This window comes from Bubalus bubalis, chromosome 6, assembly GCF_019923935.1.
Source record: "Bubalus bubalis isolate 160015118507 breed Murrah chromosome 6, NDDB_SH_1, whole genome shotgun sequence".
Taxonomy (NCBI): domain Eukaryota; kingdom Metazoa; phylum Chordata; class Mammalia; order Artiodactyla; family Bovidae; genus Bubalus; species Bubalus bubalis.
Genome location: NC_059162.1, coordinates 16,211,195 through 16,233,092, shown reverse-complemented (window position 1 = coordinate 16,233,092; position 21,898 = coordinate 16,211,195). Strand labels below are relative to the sequence as shown.

The following is a 21,898-nucleotide window of genomic DNA, read 5'->3' as shown; positions in this document are numbered from 1 at the left end:
CCATTGAGTCGGTGATGTCATCCAACCATCTCATCCTCTGTCGTCCCCTTCTCCTCCTGCCCTCAATCTTTCCCAGCATCAGGGTCTTTTGCAGTGAGTCAGTTCTTCACATCAGGGGGCCAAAGTATTCGAGTTTCAGCTTCAGCATCAGTCCTTCCAATGAATATTCAGGACTGGTTTCCTTTAGGATGGACTGGTTGGATCTCTTTGCAGTCCAAGGGACTCTCAAGAGTCTTCTCCAACACCACAGTGAGTTCAGGTGGGGCTTGATGGAGGTCAGAGAGCTTGCTCTACTGTATTTCAGGGGAGGCCATATCTCCGCAACAAAGGGCCTTCATATCCCATGCCCTGCTCAGCAGTGTGGATAGAGATGAGTTTTAGGTGTGGCAGGAAAGATGGGGTGGTGGAGTTATTTTGTTGTTGTTGTTGTTGTTTTGATTGATTTCATTTATTTATGGCTGTGCTGGGCCTTCATTGCTGTGTGAGCTTTTCTCTAGTTTTAGTGTGTGGGCTTGTCATTGGGGTGGCTTCTATGGTTGAAGAGCATGGGCTCTAGGGCACACGGGCTTCAGTAGCTGTGGCACAGGGGCTCAGTAGTTGCAGTTCTCAGGCTCTAGAGCACAGGCTCAATTGTTGTGGTGCATTGGCTTTGTTGCTCTTCAGCATGTGGGATCTTCCTGATCAGCGATAGTCTCCGGCGTTGGCAGGTGGATTCTTTACCACTGAGCCACCAGGGAAGCCCAGCACGGAGTTCTGAGACAGCACAGAGACAAACCACTTAATCTGACCTCGTGGATGATAGGATTCCAGGGAAGAAGTCACCTTCCTGGAGAAGACATCCCAGATAAGTCTTTTTATTTTTAAATTTAATTTGGGGGGGGGCTGTCCTGGGTCTTCGTTGTTGTACTTGGGGCAAGTGGGGGCTACATTTTACTGCCGTGTGGTGGCTTCTCTTGTGGGGGAACAAAGACTCTAGGCACGCAGGGTGCAGTAGATGAAGGAGGGCTCAGTAGTTACATCTGAAGGGTGAGTAGGGTGTAGGACAAAGGAGGGTGTTGACCGAAAAAAAAAGCACAACCTAAAAGTTGAGAGTTGTATTTTATTCAGTGGACATTCTTAGGACTTCAAGACAGCATCTCACATAAATCTGAGAGATTGCTCCAAAGAAGCAAGAGGGAAACCAGGATATACAGGCGTTTTTGCAACAAAAGACTGGGTCATCAGAACATCAAAAGATTACTGTTAAAAGAAACCAGATACCTCAAGTTAAGGGAAGACGTAAGAGCCTGGCCTCACTGCAATCATTGCTTAGCTATACGCCTCAGCTACCCGGGGCCAGTATCCTGTGCTTTCTCATCCTGAGTCTCCTCCGGGAGTACCAGTTGCGGGGTGGCTGCATCTAGCTGACTGTTGTATGGACTTGGCAGTGGGCAACCCATTTGTCTCCAGCCTGAGTTCCCTCAGCGTTCATAATCCGGTTGGCAGGGTGATTCTTGATGGCTGTAACATCCTTTGTTTACTGATACGGGCAGGCGATATTTCAGTTCTCCAGGGGAATTTCTGGCAGAAAGTATAGCTTGAACCAATGTGTGGAGGTGAGAAAGCATATATAACACTGTAGAGACAGAACTATATTCAAGCTTGGAGATGTAGAAAATGAGGCTGAGAAGATAAAGATAGGCCCGATCTTTATTGTTGCTCTCATCATACAAATCAGGAAACGGAGGCTCTGAGAGGTTAAGTAGCCTGCCCTTAGTCACACAGTCAGCAAATGGCAGAACTGAGATGGGAACTTGATCTGACTCCAGAACACAGGCTCCAGCTGGTGAATTAGACAGGGCGGCCCACTTTGATGCAGAATCTAGGTGGGGTCTGACACACCCATTCTTTGGCTTTAACACAGAGGGCTTTCTGAAGCCTTCTGGTTTCAGTCCCCTTTGATTTTTTTTCGGGTCTGCCACAAAGAGGGGGGAAGGGGGCAACCATAGTGGGAACTGCTCCTTGCAACCTTATTTTAAATATCAGGAGAGGGACTTCCCTGGTGGTCCAGTGGCTAAGACTCTGCATTCTCAATGCAGGGGGCCTGGGTTCATCCCTGGTCAGGGAACTGGATCCCCATGCTGCAACCAAGACTTGACACAATCAAATAAATTTTAAAAGAGAAGTATTATTATTTTTTTTTTTTAATAAGTAAATATCAGGAGAGAGAGCTTGTGGTAAAAAAATTTAGCTTTCAACATGCCTTTTTCCCCTCTGTGGGTGTGGCCAAAGCAAGCCCTCCCAACTAGCTTCAATCAGGTCAGGGGGTGGGTCAGGGCAAGTGTCTGGTCCTTCCAGGCACTGATGGGCAGTTCGCAAAGAGAAATACAGAGGCCCCTGGGTCTGAGGGCTGCATTTCAGAAGCTGTGTTTCCTCAGTCCCATCCATGGGGGCTTCCGTCAGGCCACACCCATTATGTTATCCCAGGAACCTGGATCCTGGTTCGGATCTACCTAAAGGCCTAATGGAAAAGCACATTCTAATTAGCAGTTGCCCAGCCAGAAACTCTGCAGCCTAGACCTTATTTCAGCACTTTTCATTCCCTCCAAACTCGGCTGTGAGGCCACCCTGTCAGCTTCAGGCTCCTTGGGAACCTTGGTGGGCTCTTTCAAGAGGTGTTTGTGGTTGCTTCTGAAAAGCCGAGTACCAGTTTCTGTCTGTCAAACTGGGAGGGCAGACACGCATGTTTTGACACCTCCGGCCTGGACCCTGTGTCAGGTGTATAGATCTTCACAACCACAGTGTCTTCATAACTATACCGACAATTAGTTATATACCGACAATACAGATTCTTACATCTGACAGATGAGGAAACAGAAACTCAAGGGAATTGTAGTCACAGACACAGTAGGTGGACGTCTGGATGGGAACCCAGGTCTCAATCCCCTTCCAAAGCCCAAACCTTTTCCTTGCCGGTACTGCGGGGGACAGACAGGCACGGGGAAAGAATGTACCTTTACTGCAGTGAGTCTCCTGATGCCTCAGCCCAGATCTATTAAATCAGAATCTCTGGGTGTGGGAATCAGACATTGATGGTTTTAAGGGCTCCCAGGTGGTTCAGAGGGGGCAGAAAGGGCTGCCAAGCACTGCTTTAGTGTAACTGTAAGAGGTACATCGCCTCCTCCAGGGCTCTCCAGGTGCTCCTTTCACAGAGTAATCCTGGTCCGAAACCAAAAATCAAAACCGAGCCAGTGGTGTCCAATTCCCCTGCTCTGATCAACAGAAGTAGGGGGAGGGTCCCCGGCCGAGCTCGCCCCCGCGGGGTTCGGAGCTCCTGCCCTGGAGGTTCAGGTGCGGCGCTGCGGCAGGAAGCCACCCCCTCCGCTCGGCCGGTGCGCGGGGCTGTTGCGCCATCCTCCTCGACTTTCGTAACAGCACCCTGGGACAGCCGAGAGACAGCTCCAGGGCGAGTTCCTCAAATGTTTTCCTGCCTTGCCGGGACCGTCCGCGGTTCTGAGTCATGTGCAAGTGGGAAGTCGCACTGACACTGAGCACGGCCAGAGGGACCCGAGCCGAGAGCGGCGCAGGGCTCGGGGACTCGCCGTGCGTGAGGAGCGCGGGCCCCCCGGGGATGGGGGCTGCCCTCCGGGCGTGAGCCCGCCCGCCGCCCCGCCCCAGCCGTCGGCTCCCGGCCCGCCCTCCTGTCTCTCTGGGAACATGGGGCATTAGCCGAGGAGGAAGCATGCTGGCCGTCCGCTGCGCGCTGCTGACCGTCCTCCTCGCCGCGTCCGGGACGGCGCTGGTCTTGAAGGGCTGCCCCGCGCTGGGTAAGGGCTTCGGGCGCTTCCGGAGGGCTGGGGCAGCTGGCGGGTGGAGGAACCGAGGTTGCTGCGGTAGACGCTGGGCGGCGGAGGGAGGCAGGGGGCGGTGACGGCTCCCCATGTCCGGGGCTAGCTGGGGTCCCCGCGGCACAAGGTGCGGCCCCGGGCTCCCCAAGCTATCCCCCCGCGGGCGCTAGCTCGCGCGCCCCCTTGCTGCGTCCTGCCGCTTCGGCCCGGCGCGCTCTCCCCGTGACTTCTCTGCCTCCGGTAAGCTCTCTGCGATCCGCGTACAGGACGTGGTGTATTTTCAGAAACCCGATCCTCGGGTCTCCTTGCCAGTGCCCCCCAGGAGTCCTTACTCAACTGCGTCCTGGGTTACTTTAAAAGGAGATGCCCTAGCGGAGTGGAATTCCTGCCCCGGGCGTCCTTTATACCAGCGCCGCCTTTGCCCCTCAGCTTTTGGAGAAGGCATCCCTCCTGGCTCTCCCCTCGGACCCCGGGTTGATGTGTGGATGACAGTGTCCTGACTGTGAAGGGAGTGACATCATGGGCGCTGAATCACGGACCTTCCGGCTGTTCACTGCCCGCACTTGCTTAGGCAGACACCGGCTCTAGCAAGCCCTGTGCCTCAGATCTGGGAATTTAAGCCAAGTAGGGAGGTTTGGCCAGGGGATTGAGACGTCTTGAGACTGGCACACACTGGACTCCACTTTCAGACGAGAGAAGGAGGGGTGAGGCAGAGGGCACAGGGCACTTGTTGCTCCTGTGAACTGTAATGTGCCTCTGGCCGAGTCCTCTCTGGGCTCTGGCGGCACGCCCTGCAGCACGTCTAAGGCTTTCTTCTGGAGGACCCTGGCAACTGTTTCTCCAGCGATTTGTTTTAGGGTCTGAAGGCTTCTTTGAGGCCACAGTGGAAAACCAAGGGGGCAGCTGGAGGCTTCTGGGAATAGATGGCTGGGGGCCGGTGACTCTGGTTTTCACTGCTAGATCGCACTGTGCCCCTGCCCTGGGTGAACACCTTCAATCATCCTTCCCTGCTGGAGAGAACCAGGGGCTGGTGTGCCTGCAGCTCCCTTTGCCTTCTGGATGGTTGTGATTTTTGTGCTTCAAGGAGGAAAGAAAAGGGATTCCTTTTCACAGCACATGTTTATAACCCCAGCCGGTAAAAGCGGCTGTGGAAGGCCTCCTGTGCTTTACACACATTCTCTGCTGGATCTGAGTAATACTTTGTTCCCAGAGAGGAGGCCAGCATTTAGAGAGGTTGGGATGGGAAGTTGTCAGGACAGCTTGATGGAGGCCCACCCCTCCAAGGCACTGTGCTCCGATGTGGTAGATCCCCAAGACTTCTAAATGGAGAACTAGCCCAGCAAGCAGAGCTGGGGGTGTCTGGGGGACAACCTGGCCATCACCCCTGGCTGACCAAGTGCTGGCCAGAGGCCAAGGGAAGGGGCGGCCTGGGTTTGCCCGGTGTTCTATCAAAGAGAGGCAAGGCAGGGTTGAGGCCTGGGGCACCCAGGAGGGAGCAAGCCTTCCCTGCCTGCCTCTGTTGCTACTCACACCACACCCCAGGGCACCTGCCCCAGGGAGGTTACTGCTGTAGCTGCTGCCTCCTTTTTCTCCTAAGTGGCTATAAAGCACTGCAAGGGCAGGCGGTTGCAGTCAGTTCTCCATTTTCCTGGTGCTCAGGTTGGTCCGGCGAAGTGGTCTCAAGGCTTGGACAGCCTTGTGAAAGGCAGAACTGAGAGTTTGGGGAGGAAGTGAAAGCCCTCCCAGTTCAGAAGGAACATGCAGAGAAGTAGAAAATACCCAGCTCCCCTCCCACACCCACACAGATCTCAACCCACAAACTTGAGAGCAAAAATAAAGACATTGTACAGGAAGCATGGAGCAAATGACTGTGAGATATCTTGCTTTGGAGAAGTGAGGGGCCGAGCTGGGTAGCAGAGGCTGGAGTTGGTTTAGAGGGGAAATCCACTGACTCTTTTGGCTGTGGGCCCTTATAGCCAAGAGGCGTGTTTTCCTTGGGATCAGCCGCTGCCCACACATCCGAGCGCTGGCAGGGCTGCGCAAGGGAACTGCTGCCTAGGGGCCTGGACTAGTTGGGACGTAGGTGTCAGGTGTGGAAGGCCTGGACACCTGTGATCGAGGCTCCTCTCACCTTCTGTATTGCAAGACGGTGCACAAAACAAACACCTACACCTTTAAATCTCAAAGTCCTATCTTAACCTCTAAACTTCCCTTCAGGGCAACCTCTTTCAGTTCCAGTGCCTACCTGCGTACCTCAGTCAGTTCAGTTCAACCACTCAGGCATGTCGGATTCTTTGTGGCCCCATGGTCTGCAGCACGCCAGGCTTCCCTGTCCATCACCAACTCCCTGAGCTTACTCAAACTCATGTCCATCGAGTTGGTGATACCATCTAACCCTTCTCCTCCTGCCTTCAATCTTTCCCAGCATCAGGGTCTTTTCCAGTGAGTCAGTTCTTCGCATCAGGTGGCCAAAGTATTGGAGTTACAGCTTCAGCATCAGTCCTTTCAATGACTATTCAGGATTGATTTCCTTTAGGATTGACTGGTTTGATGTCCTTGCAGTCCAAGGGACTCTCAAGAGTCTTCTCCAACACCACAGTTCAAAAGCATCAATTCTTCGGCGCTCAGCTTTCTTTATACTCCAACTCTCACATCCATACATGACTACTGGAAAAACCATAGCTTTGACTAGACAGACCTTTGTCGGCAAAGTAATGTCTCTACTTTTAATATGCTGTCTAGGTTGGTCATAACTTTTCTTCCAAGGAGCAAGCATCTTTTAATTTCATGGCTGCAGTCACCATCTGCAGTGATTTTGGAGCCCCCCAAAATAAAGTCTGTCACTGTTTCCATTGTTTCCCCATCTATTTGCCATGAAGTGATGGGACCGGATGCCATGATCTTAGTTTTCTGTATGTTGAGTTTTAAGCCAAATTTTTCACTCTCCTTTTTCACTTTCATCAAGAGGCTCTTTAGTTCCTAGTCTCACCTTAAATAAATATTTCTCAAAAGGCTCATTCTGGGTCTATTTGAATAAAAATTGGTGTGTGTGTGTGTGTGTGTGTGTGTGTGTGTGTTCCTGCCTGGGTGCCCTGGGAGTGGGGGGTGGGTACTTGACAAGAATGCTGATCCTTGGCCCCTGCCCCAGATTTACTGAAGAGAAATATTTGGAAGTAAGGCTCAGGAAATGTCCTTTTCAACAAATACCACTTGTGATTCACAGATTTGAGGATGACTGGCTAAACGGGGCGATGGAGAACTGCAGGAAGGCCTTCCGCACTTCTAGCTTCTAGTTGCCAGAAATCCCTCCCGCTTTAGCTCCACCTCTTGCTGTGCTGAGTGTGCATAGTTGCTCAGTTGTGTCTGGCTCTTTGCGACCCCATGGACTGCAGCCCGCCAGGCTCCTCTGGTCCACGGGGATTCTCCAGGCAAGAATACGGGAGTGGGTTGCCATGCCCTCCTCCAAGGGATCTTCCCAACCCAGGGATCAAACCTGTGTCTCCCACATTGCAGGCGGATTCTTTACCGACAGAGCCTCCTGGGAAGCCCGCCTCTTGTTGACTCTGGCTCAGATGGTAAAGAATCTGCCTGCAATGCGGGAGATCCAAGTTTGATTCCTGGGTTGGGAAGATCCCCTGGAGAAGGGAATGGCTAACCAATCCTGTATTCTTGCCTGGAGAATCCCATGGACAGAGGAGTCTGGTGGACTACAGTCCATGGGATCTCAAAAAGTCGGACACAACTGAGCAATGAACACTTTCACTTGTTTACTCACTGCCGAAAACAGTTATGAATCCTGTGAAGCCCTGGAATCAGCCACTCAGTGAAGTGAAGTGAAAGTTGCTCAGTCGTGTCTGACTCTTTGTGACCCCCGTGGACGATACAGTCACCACCTAAAGTCTGCCCTAAAAGGAGCTTAAAATGGTCGAGGGTGAATCCCTAGGAGGGACTGAGGAAGCCCTCTGTCCTGTCCTGCTTGGTGCCTGCTACTCAAGGACCAAGTTGTTGGAGCGGGGTGAACCAAGATCCTGAGGAGCAGGCCTGTGGATCCTCACTGCACGTCACATCTCTGACCCTCTGTGTCTTGGCCTGTGGACTGGGTTAACAAATCCTCCCCTTACAGGGTGTTTGGAAGGATTACACACAGCTGGTCCAGTTGCTCACTTTCCTTCACTTCCCCTCTGGTTCTCCTATCCCACCAGCCTTGCCTGCTACCAGCCCACCCAGTGAGCCAGAGCATTCCTATCACTAAATCTGGGGTTTTCCAGGTGAGGCTTAAAGATCTAGATCTGTTCTCTCTAATATGGTAGCCACTTACTAAGTAGGGCTGCTTGAAAAATTTGAATTAATTAAAAAAATCAAACTTAAAATGTAGTTCTTTTGTTGCACTAGTCACACTTGACTACCATATTGAACAGCAAAAGTATAGAGCATTTTGATCATTGCAGAAAGTTCTACAGGACAGCACTTGGTCTTGAGTGCTAAACAGTTTCTTCCAGAGATTTTCTGTTGCTTTTTATCCCTCTCTGGACCTTCTTTCCACATGAACACAGCTCATCTTGAACAGTTAATGGTTAAGGTTTTGGAGCCAGACTGATCTCTGCTCAGCCCTGCCATGGAGAATGATGTGAGCTTCAGCAAGGGATTTTTACCATCTCAGAGACTTGCTGTCCTCATCTGGAAAATAGAAATAATATACTACCTCACAGGGTGGTTATGAAGATGAAATGTGCTAAGTAAGGCACTACTCAGAGCACATAGCGCGATCTCTAACACAGAGCGAGTGCTTAAATACATGCAGCCAATAATGTATTTATCTGAAAAAAACATTTTGAGCTCCTCTGATGTTCAGGCACTATTCTAAGAGCTGTGGATACAGCAGTGAGCCAAACAGACAGAATCCCCGGGCTCACTGGGGCTTCTTTCTATTAGGGATGTAAATTAAGTATATAGTATGATAATGGCTAGTGCTAAGGAGGAAAGGGCTTCCCTGGTGGCTCAGATGGTAAAGAATATGCCTGCAATGCAAGAGACACAGATTTGATTCCTTGGTCAGAAAGATCCCCTGGAGGAGGGCATGGCAACCCACTCCAGTATTCTTGCCTGGAGAATCCCATGGGCAGAGGAGCCTGGTGGGCCACACACAGTCCATGGGTTGCACAGAGTCAGATACACTGAGTAACTAAGCGCACGCGTGCGTTTGCGTACACACACACACACACACAAGGAGGAAAAACAAAGCAGGGGATGGAGATAGGAACCATTTGTACAAATCAAGAAGGATGTGGAACTGATCTTTTTGAGGGGAAGCTGGGGAAGTTCTCACCAAGAAGATGATGTTGGAATGAAAGTCTGAGGAAATCTAAAAATATTGAGGGATTCTTTATACTTCCAACTTGTGCAAGCAAATTCCTGCCTCCTCTTTAACAATCTGGTCCTACCTGAGGGCCTGTTGAGTTCTGGAGCAGAGGGCTCTGGCGGGACACTTGGATGCCCCCTGCCCTGGTGAAGTTTGGGTTTGTCTTTGGGGAAGCCAAGCCTTGGTCATCAGCTCTTTAGACTCCAGGTGGACGGGGAGGTTCTAGATGTCCTGTCCTTAATTGTCCCTGAGGTGTTACGTCTTTGGAAGAGAGTCCTTGAAGACTGGAGTTGTGAGATAGCAAAAAAGAGACTTTTAACCCTAAGACTGTTTGGTGAAGCCCTGGGGAGTTTCTTTGGGGTCATCTGTGTGCTTTACTCTCTTCTGCACTTGAGATCCAAAAAGGTCCAAAGTCTCTGGTAGAGTTGGGGACTTTTCTGGCACGGTCCTGAGTTTGGCCTGACTTCCAGCCAGGCTGTCTCCCAATGCCTTTGTTCAGCTTCCCTCCGCCTCCCAACTTCCCTGCCTCCTCTAGTCTTGCCTCTCTACCCTATGGTTACAGCAACTGTTACCATCCTGGATGCTGACTGTACACCGAACTGTGCTAAGCTCTCTGCATCTGTGATCTCACTCACTCTTCACAGCAGCTGTGTGTGAGAGGGGTCTTGGTGCCTGGCATAGAGAGGGTGGGCTGTCGGACCGCAGGTTTTGTCAGGGGGTGGGGGGGATCAGAAACTTGATTTTAGACGTGTTGAAACTGAACTGTCTTTTAGACAATGGAGAGAAGATGCTGAGGAGCTGGGTATAGGAGTCCAGAGTTTGGGGATGCAGACTGAGTTTGAGGTATGAATTTGGGAGTCGGCTGATGACAGAGGTTATGTCAAGTCTTGAGCGTGGCTGAGATCACAGAGGGTGAGAATGTAGATGGAGAAGCGAAGAGGTCCTGGGCTGAGCCCTGGGGCACTCCGACCTGGAAGAGGAGGAGGAGACTGAGAAGATGAGGCCAGGGAAGCAGGAGGGGAACCAGGAGAGTTGTCCTGAAAACGCAGCGAGGACAGTGCATCAGGAGCTGGGAACGGTGTAGTGGTGTCAGACGCTGAGAGAGCAAGAAGACAGCCTGACCAGGGGACGTAGCTACCCTCAGGCCGCTGGTGACCTTGACTTGATGTGAGGCATTTGGGCAAAATGGTGGAGGCCTAAGGCTGACAGGAGTGGACTAGAAAGAGAACAGGAGGAGAGAAACAGGAGCCAGCAAGTGGAGGCCACTCTTCTGAGGATTTTAGCTGTAAAGAGGAGTAAAGAAATGGAGTGTTCGTTGGCTGGAGACGTGGGGTCATGAAAGGAATTTTTAAAAAGATGACTGAAATCTCAGCCTGTTTGTATGCTGATGAACATAATCTAGTAGAGACCAAAAATATACAGAGAATTGCTGAGGCAGTGTCCTTGAGTAGGCGAAAGGAAACCAAGGCTCAGAGAGTTTAAGAAACTCACTCGGGATGGCATAGCAAGGAAATGACGGACCTTGCGCTGAACCTGCTCTTTCCACTGTATCGCGTGTCGCCCACAACTCCCACCCTTCCCAAAGCTCGGAGACATCAAGGTCACCGTTTCTCTTCTCGGTATTCTCAGAGACTTAGCAACTCCATACACACCGATGTGGCAGAGACAGCTCTGATTTCGCCCCAGGAAGTGTCCTTCTTCAGTACTTTCAAGAAGAACACTTAAGGGCCTGTGTATGTTTAAGCCGTTGCACTGTAAGGGTCAGGGAAATGTTTTATAACCACATGTCCCTGCCAAAGAGCTTTCTGGATCTCTAAGCAAGGCAGCTGGGAGAGCAGAGAGAGAGAAAACATCTCAGGTGGCAGGCAGTTCAGGCCTGTCTCTAGACTGCCCACTTACCAAATCAGCCAACCTTGAGCCAAGTCACTCCAAGCTCAGACAGATAGAGCAACACTTCTTGAGGCCGAAACAAACAAAATCAGGTGCTTGATTGCTGTTACTGATCTGAAGAGCCTATTTTGATGGGAGAGGCTATAGTATGAAGACTTTCTCATAGAAAAGGGGAAAGACCCACCATTGCAGTGGGAATAATAATTGCTCATGTTTTTTGAGAGATTAGGTATATTCTGAGAATAGTGCTAAATTTTTAACATTAGTTATCTAATACAACTCTCACAACAACCTTTAGAAATAATTATTATTGGGCTTCCCTAGTGGCTCAGACAATAAGGAATCTGCCTGCAATGCAGGAGACCCAGGTTCAGTCTCTGGGTAGGGAAGATCCCCTGGAGAAGGGAATGGCTACCCTCTCCAGTATTCTTGCCTGGAGAATTCCATGGACAGAGGAGCCTTGGCAGGCTACAGTCCATGGGGTCGCAAAGAATCAGATGTGACTGAGTGACTAACAGATACACACACACACACACACACACCCCTTATTATTTCCATTTTTGGGATGGGAAAAGTGAGGCCTAAGGAGGTTGAGAAGCTAGCCCAAGGTCATACAAGTAGTAAGTGACTGTCCAAGGGCTGGAACTTGGGTGTGTCTGAATGAATCCTCTTAACTACTTTAGACAATGGACTAGGAAAAAGTTCATTTATTTTTATAAATAAAGAACTTCCTCTTTATTTTAATTTTTTTAAAATTTATTTTTATTTATTTATTTGGCTGCACCAGATCTTTAGTTATGGCACACAGGATCTTCAATGTTCCTCGTGGCATGAGGAGTCTCTAGTTGCAGAATGGACTATCTGCCGCATATGGGATGTAGTTACCTCACCAGGGATCAAACCCAGGCCCCCTGTGTTGGGAGCACGGAGTCTTAGCCACTGAACTACCAGGGAAGTCCCTAAAGAACTTCCTCTTTAATTTTTTTTTTTGTATTTTATCATATGGACACACTGAATTTCGTTAGCCAGTTTCCTTTTGATGGACATCGTCTCTGGGCTTGTTTCCTGGCTTGGCCGTTACAGATCGTGCTTCGGGGAGTAAGCTTGCGTGTCCAGCATGCTGCCTAAGTGAAAGGACATGGGCAGCACGAATTCCTCGAAGGTGAATCTGTGGGTTGAAGGCCATGTGTGTTTGTGCTTTTGAGTGAGAGTGGAAGTTTCACCAATTCATACTCCCGGTAGCAATGAGAGAATGCCTGTCTCCACACGTCCGATGAAAACTTGTAATCAACCTGAGATGGTGTCTATGTGGAATTAATTTTCATTTATCTTATCTGAGTGTGGTTATACAGGTTTTTGCTTACTTAACGGATATTTGCATAGCCTGTTTCTATGAGCTTCCTGTTCATATTCATTGCTCGTTAAAAAAAAGAATTGGGTTGTCAGTCTTTTTCTTGTTTACAGGAGCTCTTAATATATTAAAGAAGTTAGTCCTCTATGATATGAGTTTTGAAGACTTTTCTCTAGTTTGTCATTTGTCTTTTGACTTTTTGGTGGGGGTTAGTTTTTGCCATGCATATTTTAAAAAAATTGTAGTTGAGTTTATCCACTTACTGTATGACTTTTAAATGTTGTATCATGCTTAATAAGATCTTCTCTATGCCAAAACTGTTTTAAAAGATTCTTTTGGAGGGGGGTGTGTAAAAAAAGATTCTTTTTTTTTTTTCTGGTACTTTTAATAATTTTAATATTTAAATGTTTGATCCATTTAAATTTATCATGTCGTGAGGTCTGGCTCTAACTTTTTGACTCTTGGTTGTTACCTGATGTCCTTTTTTGTAGTTTGTTGAATAATCCATTTTTCCCTCATTGATTTTAAAAAGTCGCCTTTAAAATCTACCAAAGTACTGTATATTCTTGGGTTTATACTGCCTGATGGAGACTGAGTAGTTCAAAAATTCTGAGGCCTAATCGCCTGGGTTTGTGTCTAGGCTGACTCCTAGTTAGTTATGTAACCAGCCTCCTGTAAGATAAGCTGTTGAGAAGATCAAAGTAGGTCATCCATGTGCATACTTAGAATAGCACCTGTATATAGCCAACATTCAAATTAAGCTATTTTAAAATAATTGTGGTAAGATACACATTGCATAACGTTTATCATCTGAGCCATTTTGAAGGGCACAGTTCAGTAGTGCAGACTAAGCTCTTTGTGGTTACTATTATTTCTGAACTTTCTAGTCTCCTCTGTAGTTTTGTCCATCCACTCATGTGCTAGTGCCACGCTGTTCTCATCACTGTAGCTTTATAATATGCTTTAGAGTCTTGTAGGGCTAATCTTCCTCTTAGTTCTCTGCCTTTTCAAAATTGTCCGGGCTATCTTTGCTTGTTTGCTTTTCAGTTTGAACTCTAGAATCAGCTTCCCTAGTTCCAAGAAAAAACAAACAAGCAAAAAGTCCTGTTGGTGTTTTTATTAGGACCAAGTAAAATTTAGAGCTAACTTAGAGAGCATTGACATATTTATAATGCTGAGTCTCCCTAGCTCAAAACCTGGTAGGCCTGGTGAGGTTTATTTATGAGAGGAACAGGCTGGGGGCAGAAGAGCTGGAGTCTGGGTTTCCCAGTTTCGCTAAGCATAGACGCGCCTGTTCCTCCACTCCGAGCTGCCTGCTTCATGGTGACACGAAGCTGGACCTGAGTGTGCTTGTGTGTGTCTGCTCACGGCAGTGGGGGTGAGGGGAAGAATGGCAGGAGGACTTTGGGGCTTTATAAAATGAGCACCGCAGTATAGCATGCATGCGGAAAAGTGTGCTCAGCGTAAGTCTAACAGCCCAGTGAATTTTCACAAATGGAGCATAGCCACATGACCACCAGCCAGCCGTATGGCCAGCCCCAGCAGGCCCTCCTGTGTCCCTTCTAGTCACTCTCTACCACACCTCCACTTTGTGACTTCTCAAATCTTTAGCTTTGCTTCCTCATATCTAAAGGGGTGGAGGAGTGGAAGCTGGGGCAGGTGGTGGGAGGGGTGGTGGTGGATGTGGCTTGGGATGAGGGTGGGGGAATAGGTATCAGGTGTGTGCTGCACCCCATCCACCCTCTGCTTCAACAAACACATAATAAAAGACCCTGAAGGGGGCCAGGCTCCTGATTAGACTGCCTTGTTCAGAAGCAAGATGACAGGACCCTTGCTGCTGTACTCCTGGGAAGGACGTGGGGCAACAATGAGCCAGGCTTTCAGTTCTGGCTACACCACACACTGGCTGTGTGACTTCTGGGCCCTGGTTGCCCTCATCTATAACAATGGGCAGGTTGACTAAATGATCTTTAATGGTCTTTACAGCCCTAGAAGAGTGACCCTCTGCTCAGCACCCGCTCTGTGGCTGTAGCCCCAGCCCAGCCCCTTTCTGGACCTGCAACCACATGCCCTTCTTCATGGCTTACTGAGTCTTGCCTTTACTCTTTTTTCAATCTGCTTCTTGGGGTTTGGTGGGGGAGGGAAGTTAGATTGTTTGCTCTCCTTTGATATCTTTTCCTCTAATTAGCTTATAATCTCTGAGAAGTGACCCAGGTCAGGCCTTCTGGGCCTGGGGCCAGCTGGTTATTTGTGATGCTGCCAGGGGAGAATTAAATGTTTTTCTCCTGAGGAGCTGGTCACACGCGCTGGTTTCTGAGTCAGCAGCCATCGTTACCTTCTTATGGTCCAGAGGAGCCTCCCAGGCCCTCTCTCCAATCAGTTGATGTAGGGTCCGTGGTGCAGATAGAGGGCAAGACCGTGCCAAGGTAAATACTGACTCTGCCAAATAGAAGACAAATACAAGCAGGTACAGAAGTACAAACACATTAGAGGGGGGAGGAGGGCAGGAGTCAGCAATCTGAGGAGGGGTCTGTGGGAAAGGGTTGGCTGGGGCCACATGGCCCTACGTGGCAGGGGAGGGCATTCTGGGGAGTTTTAGAAAGTGAGTGGGTGATCTGGTAAAAGCGTGAGATTAGGGGTCTGGGGGGACACTTTTAAACTATAAATCATCACAGGCATGCTGCTGCTTGGGCCCTGGCTTCCGGCGAGAGGGAAGCCAGGTGAGAGGGTGAGAGGGGCTACTAATGTGGCAGGGCTGTGTGGGGGCAGGCTCACTCCCCTCCCAGCCACCCCCCCAAGAACTCTCAACCCCAGGGCTGTCTTCCTGGAACCTCTGTGATGGTCAGAAACACCTGGGGAAGGCAGAGAGGAGGAGAAGAAATTGGGAGGGGGGAGATGCAGGGTAATGGGCAGCCCAGAGAAGGGGGGCAAGGCTGGAGCACAGGGAGGCACCTGGACCCCCAGGGAGTGGTGGGGGGAGGCTATGGTCGGACCCACCTGGAACCAACTGCAGACTCCCTCCCTCACTGGTTGTGTGCATTCGGGTCAGTTCCTCAACGTCTCTGAACTTCCACGGAAGTGGGGACCAGCCTCCTCCTCGGCAAGGTATGTTAGGAGGGTAGGGCTCTTAGGTAAAGCGCCTGGCAGCTTGGCACGTGCTAAGCGCTGTAGGTGATGCTGAGTGTTACAGTTCTTATTACTCGGGAAGTCAGGACATGGATTTCAGTCCTTAGCTGGTGGGGGATGCAGGGACGGGATAGAGCACATCAGAGACTTGTTCTAGGCCCCATGGGACCAGATCCTGCTTCTGTTTCTCTTTGGACATTAGGTCCCCATGTTTTTTTTTCCTCCTGGAGACTTCTCAGCAGGCACCTCTTTCCAGATCAGGGTCTTGCCTGCTAACAGGGTCCCCACGGTTCCTCTGTGACCCCTTCTGAGATCCTGTGTCCCTGCAGCCCCAGAGGCTGGAGGCCGTTCTGTGCTGCCAGCCGGCCGGCCGACAGCTGGGAGAACTGTCCCTGCTCAGAAAGCGGGGCGGTGGGATTAGCAGGCATGAGCTAAGTTGTGTTAGTGGCAGTGCACTGGCAGCTGCTCCATGGCTTACATAAATGGGGCCAGGAAGCCGAACTTGTTTTTGCTGGCAGGAGCAACAACAGGCTGCAAAGGAGTTGAGAAATATGTGTCTCCGTGTGCATGTTTTTCTCTGGTTATTGACATTTGCGAGTTTACTTGAAGAAGGGTAGAAGTAGAAAAACAACAAAGCTGTCTGGGTTTCTGGCATCCAACCTCACGTCCTGGATGGGGAAGAGCCCCACTTCCCAGGGCTGTACTGCGAAGTTCCCAGGCTTGACAGCTGTCGACCGTGGTGGGGGGCCCCAGGGAGTGGGACTGCATGAGCACTGGGCCAGGGGAGGTGTGGGTTTGGTTGTCAGAGGTTACTAGGACCTAAACTCTCTTCCCCTTAGGGAATGAGAGGTGAAGGAGGTTGAGGGAATTTTCCTCCCCGGGGCTCTTGAGGGATAAGGGAGGTGCATTTGTCTGACAGCATTGGGATGCTCTGGCCATCTTCCTTCTCCAAACGTCATCGACTCTTAGAGTCATAAATCCACAGATTAATTGTATTTTCAAGCTGGGCTATTGTCTGAGATAAACAGACACGGACATGCTTCCTGCCCTTTGTGAGCTAGTGATTCAGAGTGATAAGATGCTAGATGGCAGGAACAGGGAGGGCGGGACAGCAAGGAGCTCCAGATTGTGGTCTGAATCCTCATCTCACAGAGAAGGTGAGTAGGGCTCCACCAGGGGCTGTGACAGGCCCAAGGCTCATTGCAAGTCCAGGTGGCAAGACCAGGAATAGCACTTGGTCTTCTGATAACATAGGGCTGCTTCCCCTATGCCAGGCGGTACTGTTGGCTTCAGTCCTGGAGGCTGGGGTTGGAGGTGGTGGGCATGGAGCCTGCACATAGCTCTGTCTGCAGAGTCAGCTCTGATCCCCTTGGAGGACATCAGATACCTGCTCTCCCTAAGGTCTTACTTCTCAACACCTTTCCATGCTGTTCCCTCTGTATAGAATGCCATTCCCTGTCGCCAGTCAATCCTAAAGGAAATCAATGCTGAATATTCATTGGAAGGACTGATGCTGAAGCTCCAATACTTTGGAGTCAACTCATTAGACAAAGACCCTGATGCTGGGAAAGATTGACAGAGGATGAGATGGTTAGATAGCATCACTGACCAGTGGACATGAATTTGAGTGAACTCCAGGAGCTAGTGGAGGACAGAGGAGCCTGGCATGCTGCAGTCCATGGTGTGGCAAAGAGTCAGACATGACTTAGTGACTGAAGAACAACAATAAATTCCCCGTAGCTCCATTTATCAAACTCCCACTTGTGTCTCAAATCTCTTGTCCTTTGGTGCCTCCCTTTAAGAATGTTTTAGCCCCCGCTCTTGGCTCCCTCAATATGTTGGGGACATTTATCTTAGAGTGGTCTGCGTTATAGGCAGTTTTGAGTTCTCCATGGGGTTTTGTGGAGAAGAATGTCAGTGCAAAGTAAGTGTTCACTAACTGTCAGTTCTCTCTATGGGATTAGGATTTCTGGCCTTTCACTTGATGGGGCACAGAAAAAAAAAATTCTTGAATTCTTAAGGAGGGGACAGGCATTGGCTTGCAACCCTGGCTCAAATGTCTGAGCAGTTGCTCAAGGGCAGATGTTAAATTTCGTGCTGTGCTGAATGTCAGAGTGTGCAGGGCCAACCCCTCCCTCCCCACTCTCCCAACCCGGCCCTCACCGCCCAGAGTGAGGGCGTGAGGATGTCTGGGACACATCTGTGGGGAGCAGGAAGGGATGCTCTTGGGAGCTCCAATTTACCTGGGACTCCCTCCTCACTGTTTCCCGCTGTGTCTCTTCCTTTAGCTCTTCCCCCTCAGGGAGGGGCCCTGGCAGACTCCAGGGAGCAGGCAAACAGGCACGTGGGGAGGGATAGTGACCTTGTATCCACTAGGGTATGAGGCCAGCACGGCTGAGGGCTAAGCATGTAGCGTGCGGCAAGAGTGACAAAACACAGAGCCGCAAGGGTTGGAGGGCAGGGCTGCGAGGGTGGGGTGTGTACACTCTCTGGCCTGGATCGTGCTCTCAGAAGCTGCTTGTCCTGAAAAATCCACTCTCACCCCACCCCTGTTCCCTGCACTCTGCTCTACTTCCACCCTCTTTAGGTGTAAATTCTTGGACAGATCCAGGCTATGTAGCTTCTTTGTTTTAAATATATATATATATATATGTGTGTGTGTGTGTTCATTATAAGAATAATACAAACAACTTACAGAAAATTGAAAAAATGCAGAAAGATTAAAGAAAGAGGAAGAAATTGCCTCTCGTCCCATGCTTTGGGGGAGGTGAGTGAAAGAGCCAGGAGGGCATTCTGTGAATATCACCTCTTCCTTTTCAAAGAGATGCTCAGGAGGGGGTTTCCTGGTGGCCTAGTGGTTAGGATTCCGGGCTTTCACTGCCTTGGCCCGGGTTCAGTCCCTGGTTGAGGAACTGAGATCCTACAAGCCTTGAAGTGTGGCCAAAAAAAAGAGAGGGAGAGAGAGATGCCCAGGGGCTCCCACGCAGGCCTGCAAGTGTCACGGGCACTGACTCAGAGACTTGGGTCAGGAGGCAGAGGGGTGGGAGGGTGGGGACAGGCGGCACTGCCCACTCTGACAGTAGCAAGTATATTTTCTTGTGGTCTTTGCTCTCCGAGTATTTGATTGTGATGATCGAGCACAGAATGCTTTCAAAAGCATAGTTAACACAGTGCTGTTCACAGGTTCAAGAAGAAATATATATTTTTTGAAGAAGGGCAGGGACAGGCAATACTTGCCAATGGGTGTTTATAATTAATCATTCCCCATTAAAAAAGAATAGTGACTCAGTTTTAAAGATTCAGAAAACCATTACTCAAGTTCCTTGGCAGAGGAAGTGACCATTATGTCGCTCCACAAGCTCTGCTTTAGTAGAAGAGAAAAAAAAGTCTTTTTATTTGTGATTTCTCTGAGCTGCCCAGATACTCTGGCCATTGTTCGTGAATTCAGGAACAGAACAGCCCCTGCAATTGTTCAAGCTGGTCACTGACCGTGTTAAGAGCTTCCATCTGAACTGGGGGTAAGGGAAGTGACCAGAGAAACGTATTTCTTGGAACTGGCAAAGGCAGAAGCAGAAAAGAGAGCCCCTTCTGGTTCTAGGCTCCTGCTTTTCTTCCTCAGCATCTCCTGGTTGTGACAAGCTGGCACTTCGGTCTGTAGTATAGGGCCTGCCCACTGCACAACACGAGGAATACCACATGGACCCCCGTGTCCTGTGTGACGGGGGCTCTTGGAAGTTTTCACTGGAGAACCTGACCCTGTGGGGACCTCCTTGGCACCCTATATTGAACACTTATCGAGCATGTACTGAGTTCTTTGATGAGTGTTCATGAGTGGGGATGGAGACCTATATATAGTTAAAGACGGTGCCATGTGGAGAGCACCAGGGCAAGCTCATCCTGCCATGGCCCTTGACCCTTGCTTGGACTTCCGAGCACTTTTGAAAGTCTATTGTGTGTTGGTTCCTTGTGAATTTCAATTTCTGCTCATCAGCTGATGAGGGATGTTGTAAGCACTGCACAGCGGGGCCACCCACCAGAAGACTGTTCTGTTTCGACCGTGTCTCCATCTTTTTTTGTTTGTTTGTTTTTGGCTGCACCAAGAGGCTGGTGGGATCTTAGTTCCTGGACCAGGGATTGAACCTGTGCCCCGTGCAGTGGGAGTGCAAAGTCCTAACCACTGACCCACCGGGGAATTCCTGACAGTGTTTCCAGCGTTGTTCCTACGGTGTTGGCAATTTTTTCATGAACTTGACATCCATGTTAGGTTATGTCCTTTAGCTGCTTTATCAAGTAGAAAATGGAGAAGTGAGAGTATTGATATAGTGATTCCAAGTGTTGATGGGTCTTTTAAAGCTCATTCAGGCACAGATGGAATTCAGTATGTGGACTGGACGTGGCTGGCCATAACCTCCATCAGGTGCACACCAGATTCAAGTGGTTTGGACCGTGTGTCAGTCATGAAGGAGAAGGACATGTGTGACATATACACACACACTGGGACTGGCAGTTTCACTCAGGGGAATTCTTGGGCAAATGCGCCAAGAGCCACATTGGAGAAATTTGATAGCACACTCTTTAGTACAGCAGAACCCTGGAAATGACCTAAAACCTCCCTCGGCAGGAGAATGAGATCGTTGTCCAATGGAATATTACACAGCAGTGAAAACAAATAACGGTAGCTGCACAAATCATGGAAACGTAAGGAATGACAGAAGCATGTCACAGAAGACTATCTACAATCTATATACATTTCAAATATCACACAAAGTTGAGAACAATTTAGGGGTCCATGAATAGCGAATCTGAACCTATTTTTTAAAGAGAGGGAGTGGACTTCCCTGGTGGTGCGAAGTGGATAAGAACCCAGCTGCCAGTGCAGGGGATGGGGGTTTGATCATTGGTCTGGGAAGATTCCACCTGCTGAGGAGCAGCTAAGCCCGCGTGCCACCACTAAGCCTGCGCTCCAGAGCCTGTGCTTTGCGACAAGAGAAGCCACTGCGATGAGAAGCCGGTGCACCGAAGTGAAGAGTAGCCCCCACTCACTGAAACCAGAGAAAGCGCTCACAAAGCAACGAAGACCCAGTGTAGCCAAAAATAAATAAAAACACATTTTAAAAAGTAAAAGTGAGAGAACGATATGCCCCAAATGTAACACTGGATGAGCAGGGAGACTGGGGGATTCAGAAGCACAGAAGGAACTTCAGAGCCAATGACTGCTAGTGGTTTGGTTGGCAGGAGCTCAGGGGTGTTTCATGCTTCGTAACTTTCTTGTACATTACACATATAAATTTGCATGTGTTCAATATCATAGACCACATTTAAAAATGATATTTGAAATGCTAAAAATATACTACTAAAGATTATGTGTGAAAGGAGGACTTAGGGCTTCTTATACCTTTTTTAAGCCCTGTGGGCATGGAGGTACCCTCAGTCACTGGACTTGGTCTTCTAGGGACTGGGATGGTCAGGGGAGCCCTGGATTCTCTGTCCCAGTTCTCCAGGAGTGAATTCATCATCTTACGTGTCTTATCCTTGAGGGCAGGGTCTCTCTGCTGCCCAACTGCATCCCTTTCACTGGTGCCTGGCTCTGGGGGCCTCTTTAAATGTTCGTTGGATGTTGGTCGTTCGCTCCGTAGTGGGGGAAGGTGAGGCAGAGGGTGTAAGGAACCTGCCCACACTTGCTCGGCTGCATGCTGAGATGCAACCATTTTTCTCACCCAAAGTCCAAGGCCCTGGTGGTGAAGAGAAAGAAACCGTAGATGATAGGCTGCTATCCTGTCCTTAGATGTGTCCCTTATCTGCCAGTCTTGGGGCAGAGGGTGCCACGGTCGGGATCTCGGGCTCCAAGTGATAAGGTGAGAAGGAAGCTTGAAGGGTGTCTGTGTAGCCAGAGAGAAGCCGTTGCTATCCCCTCCACCTGTCCCCCCACATTTGTTTATTCATTTGACTGTGCCAGGCCTTAGCTGTGGCACACAGGATCTTCAGTTGTGGCTTGCAAACTCTTGTAGGATCTAGTACCTTGACCAGGGATTAAGCTCGGTTTCCCTCCAGTGGGTGTGCAGTCTTAGCCACGAGACCACCAGGGAAATCCCCAGTCACTGTCCCCTTTGTGGCCGTGTCCCTAGCTGCTGGGCTGTGCCCGGGGTCTGTCTAGACAGCCAGCCCAGCTGGCTTTGGGAGTGTCGTCCTCTCGGAAGTCAGTTATCCTTAGTCCCTCCTCTCTGACAGCTGCCTTGGCGGGAGGAAGGAGAGAGATTAAGAGTGCCTCCTAAGCAAGAAAGCTTTGCAGGCTGGGGGGACACTGTTGCTGGGCCTTTTTGAAATCTTTGACCAGAAATTGCTGCT

General features: G+C 49.8%; 1 protein-coding gene across 3 annotated transcripts in view; it reads left to right on the top strand.

Annotated features, from left to right (window-relative positions):
- Window positions 1–3,330: 3,330 nt before the first annotated feature.
- Window positions 3,331–21,898, top strand: part of IL6R (interleukin 6 receptor) — a 54,419-nt gene continuing 35,851 nt past the window's right edge. The window contains exon 1 of one of the 3 annotated variants that reach the window (XM_025287757.2): window positions 3,331–3,806. In XM_025287757.2, the coding sequence (XP_025143542.2) occupies window positions 3,722–3,806 (85 nt within the window). In that variant the 5' untranslated portion in view covers window positions 3,331–3,721. Of the gene's footprint in view, window positions 3,807–14,611; window positions 14,854–21,898 lie in introns of those variants that run through there. The other 2 variants (XM_006044204.3, XM_044944308.1) reach the window with 2 other exon arrangements.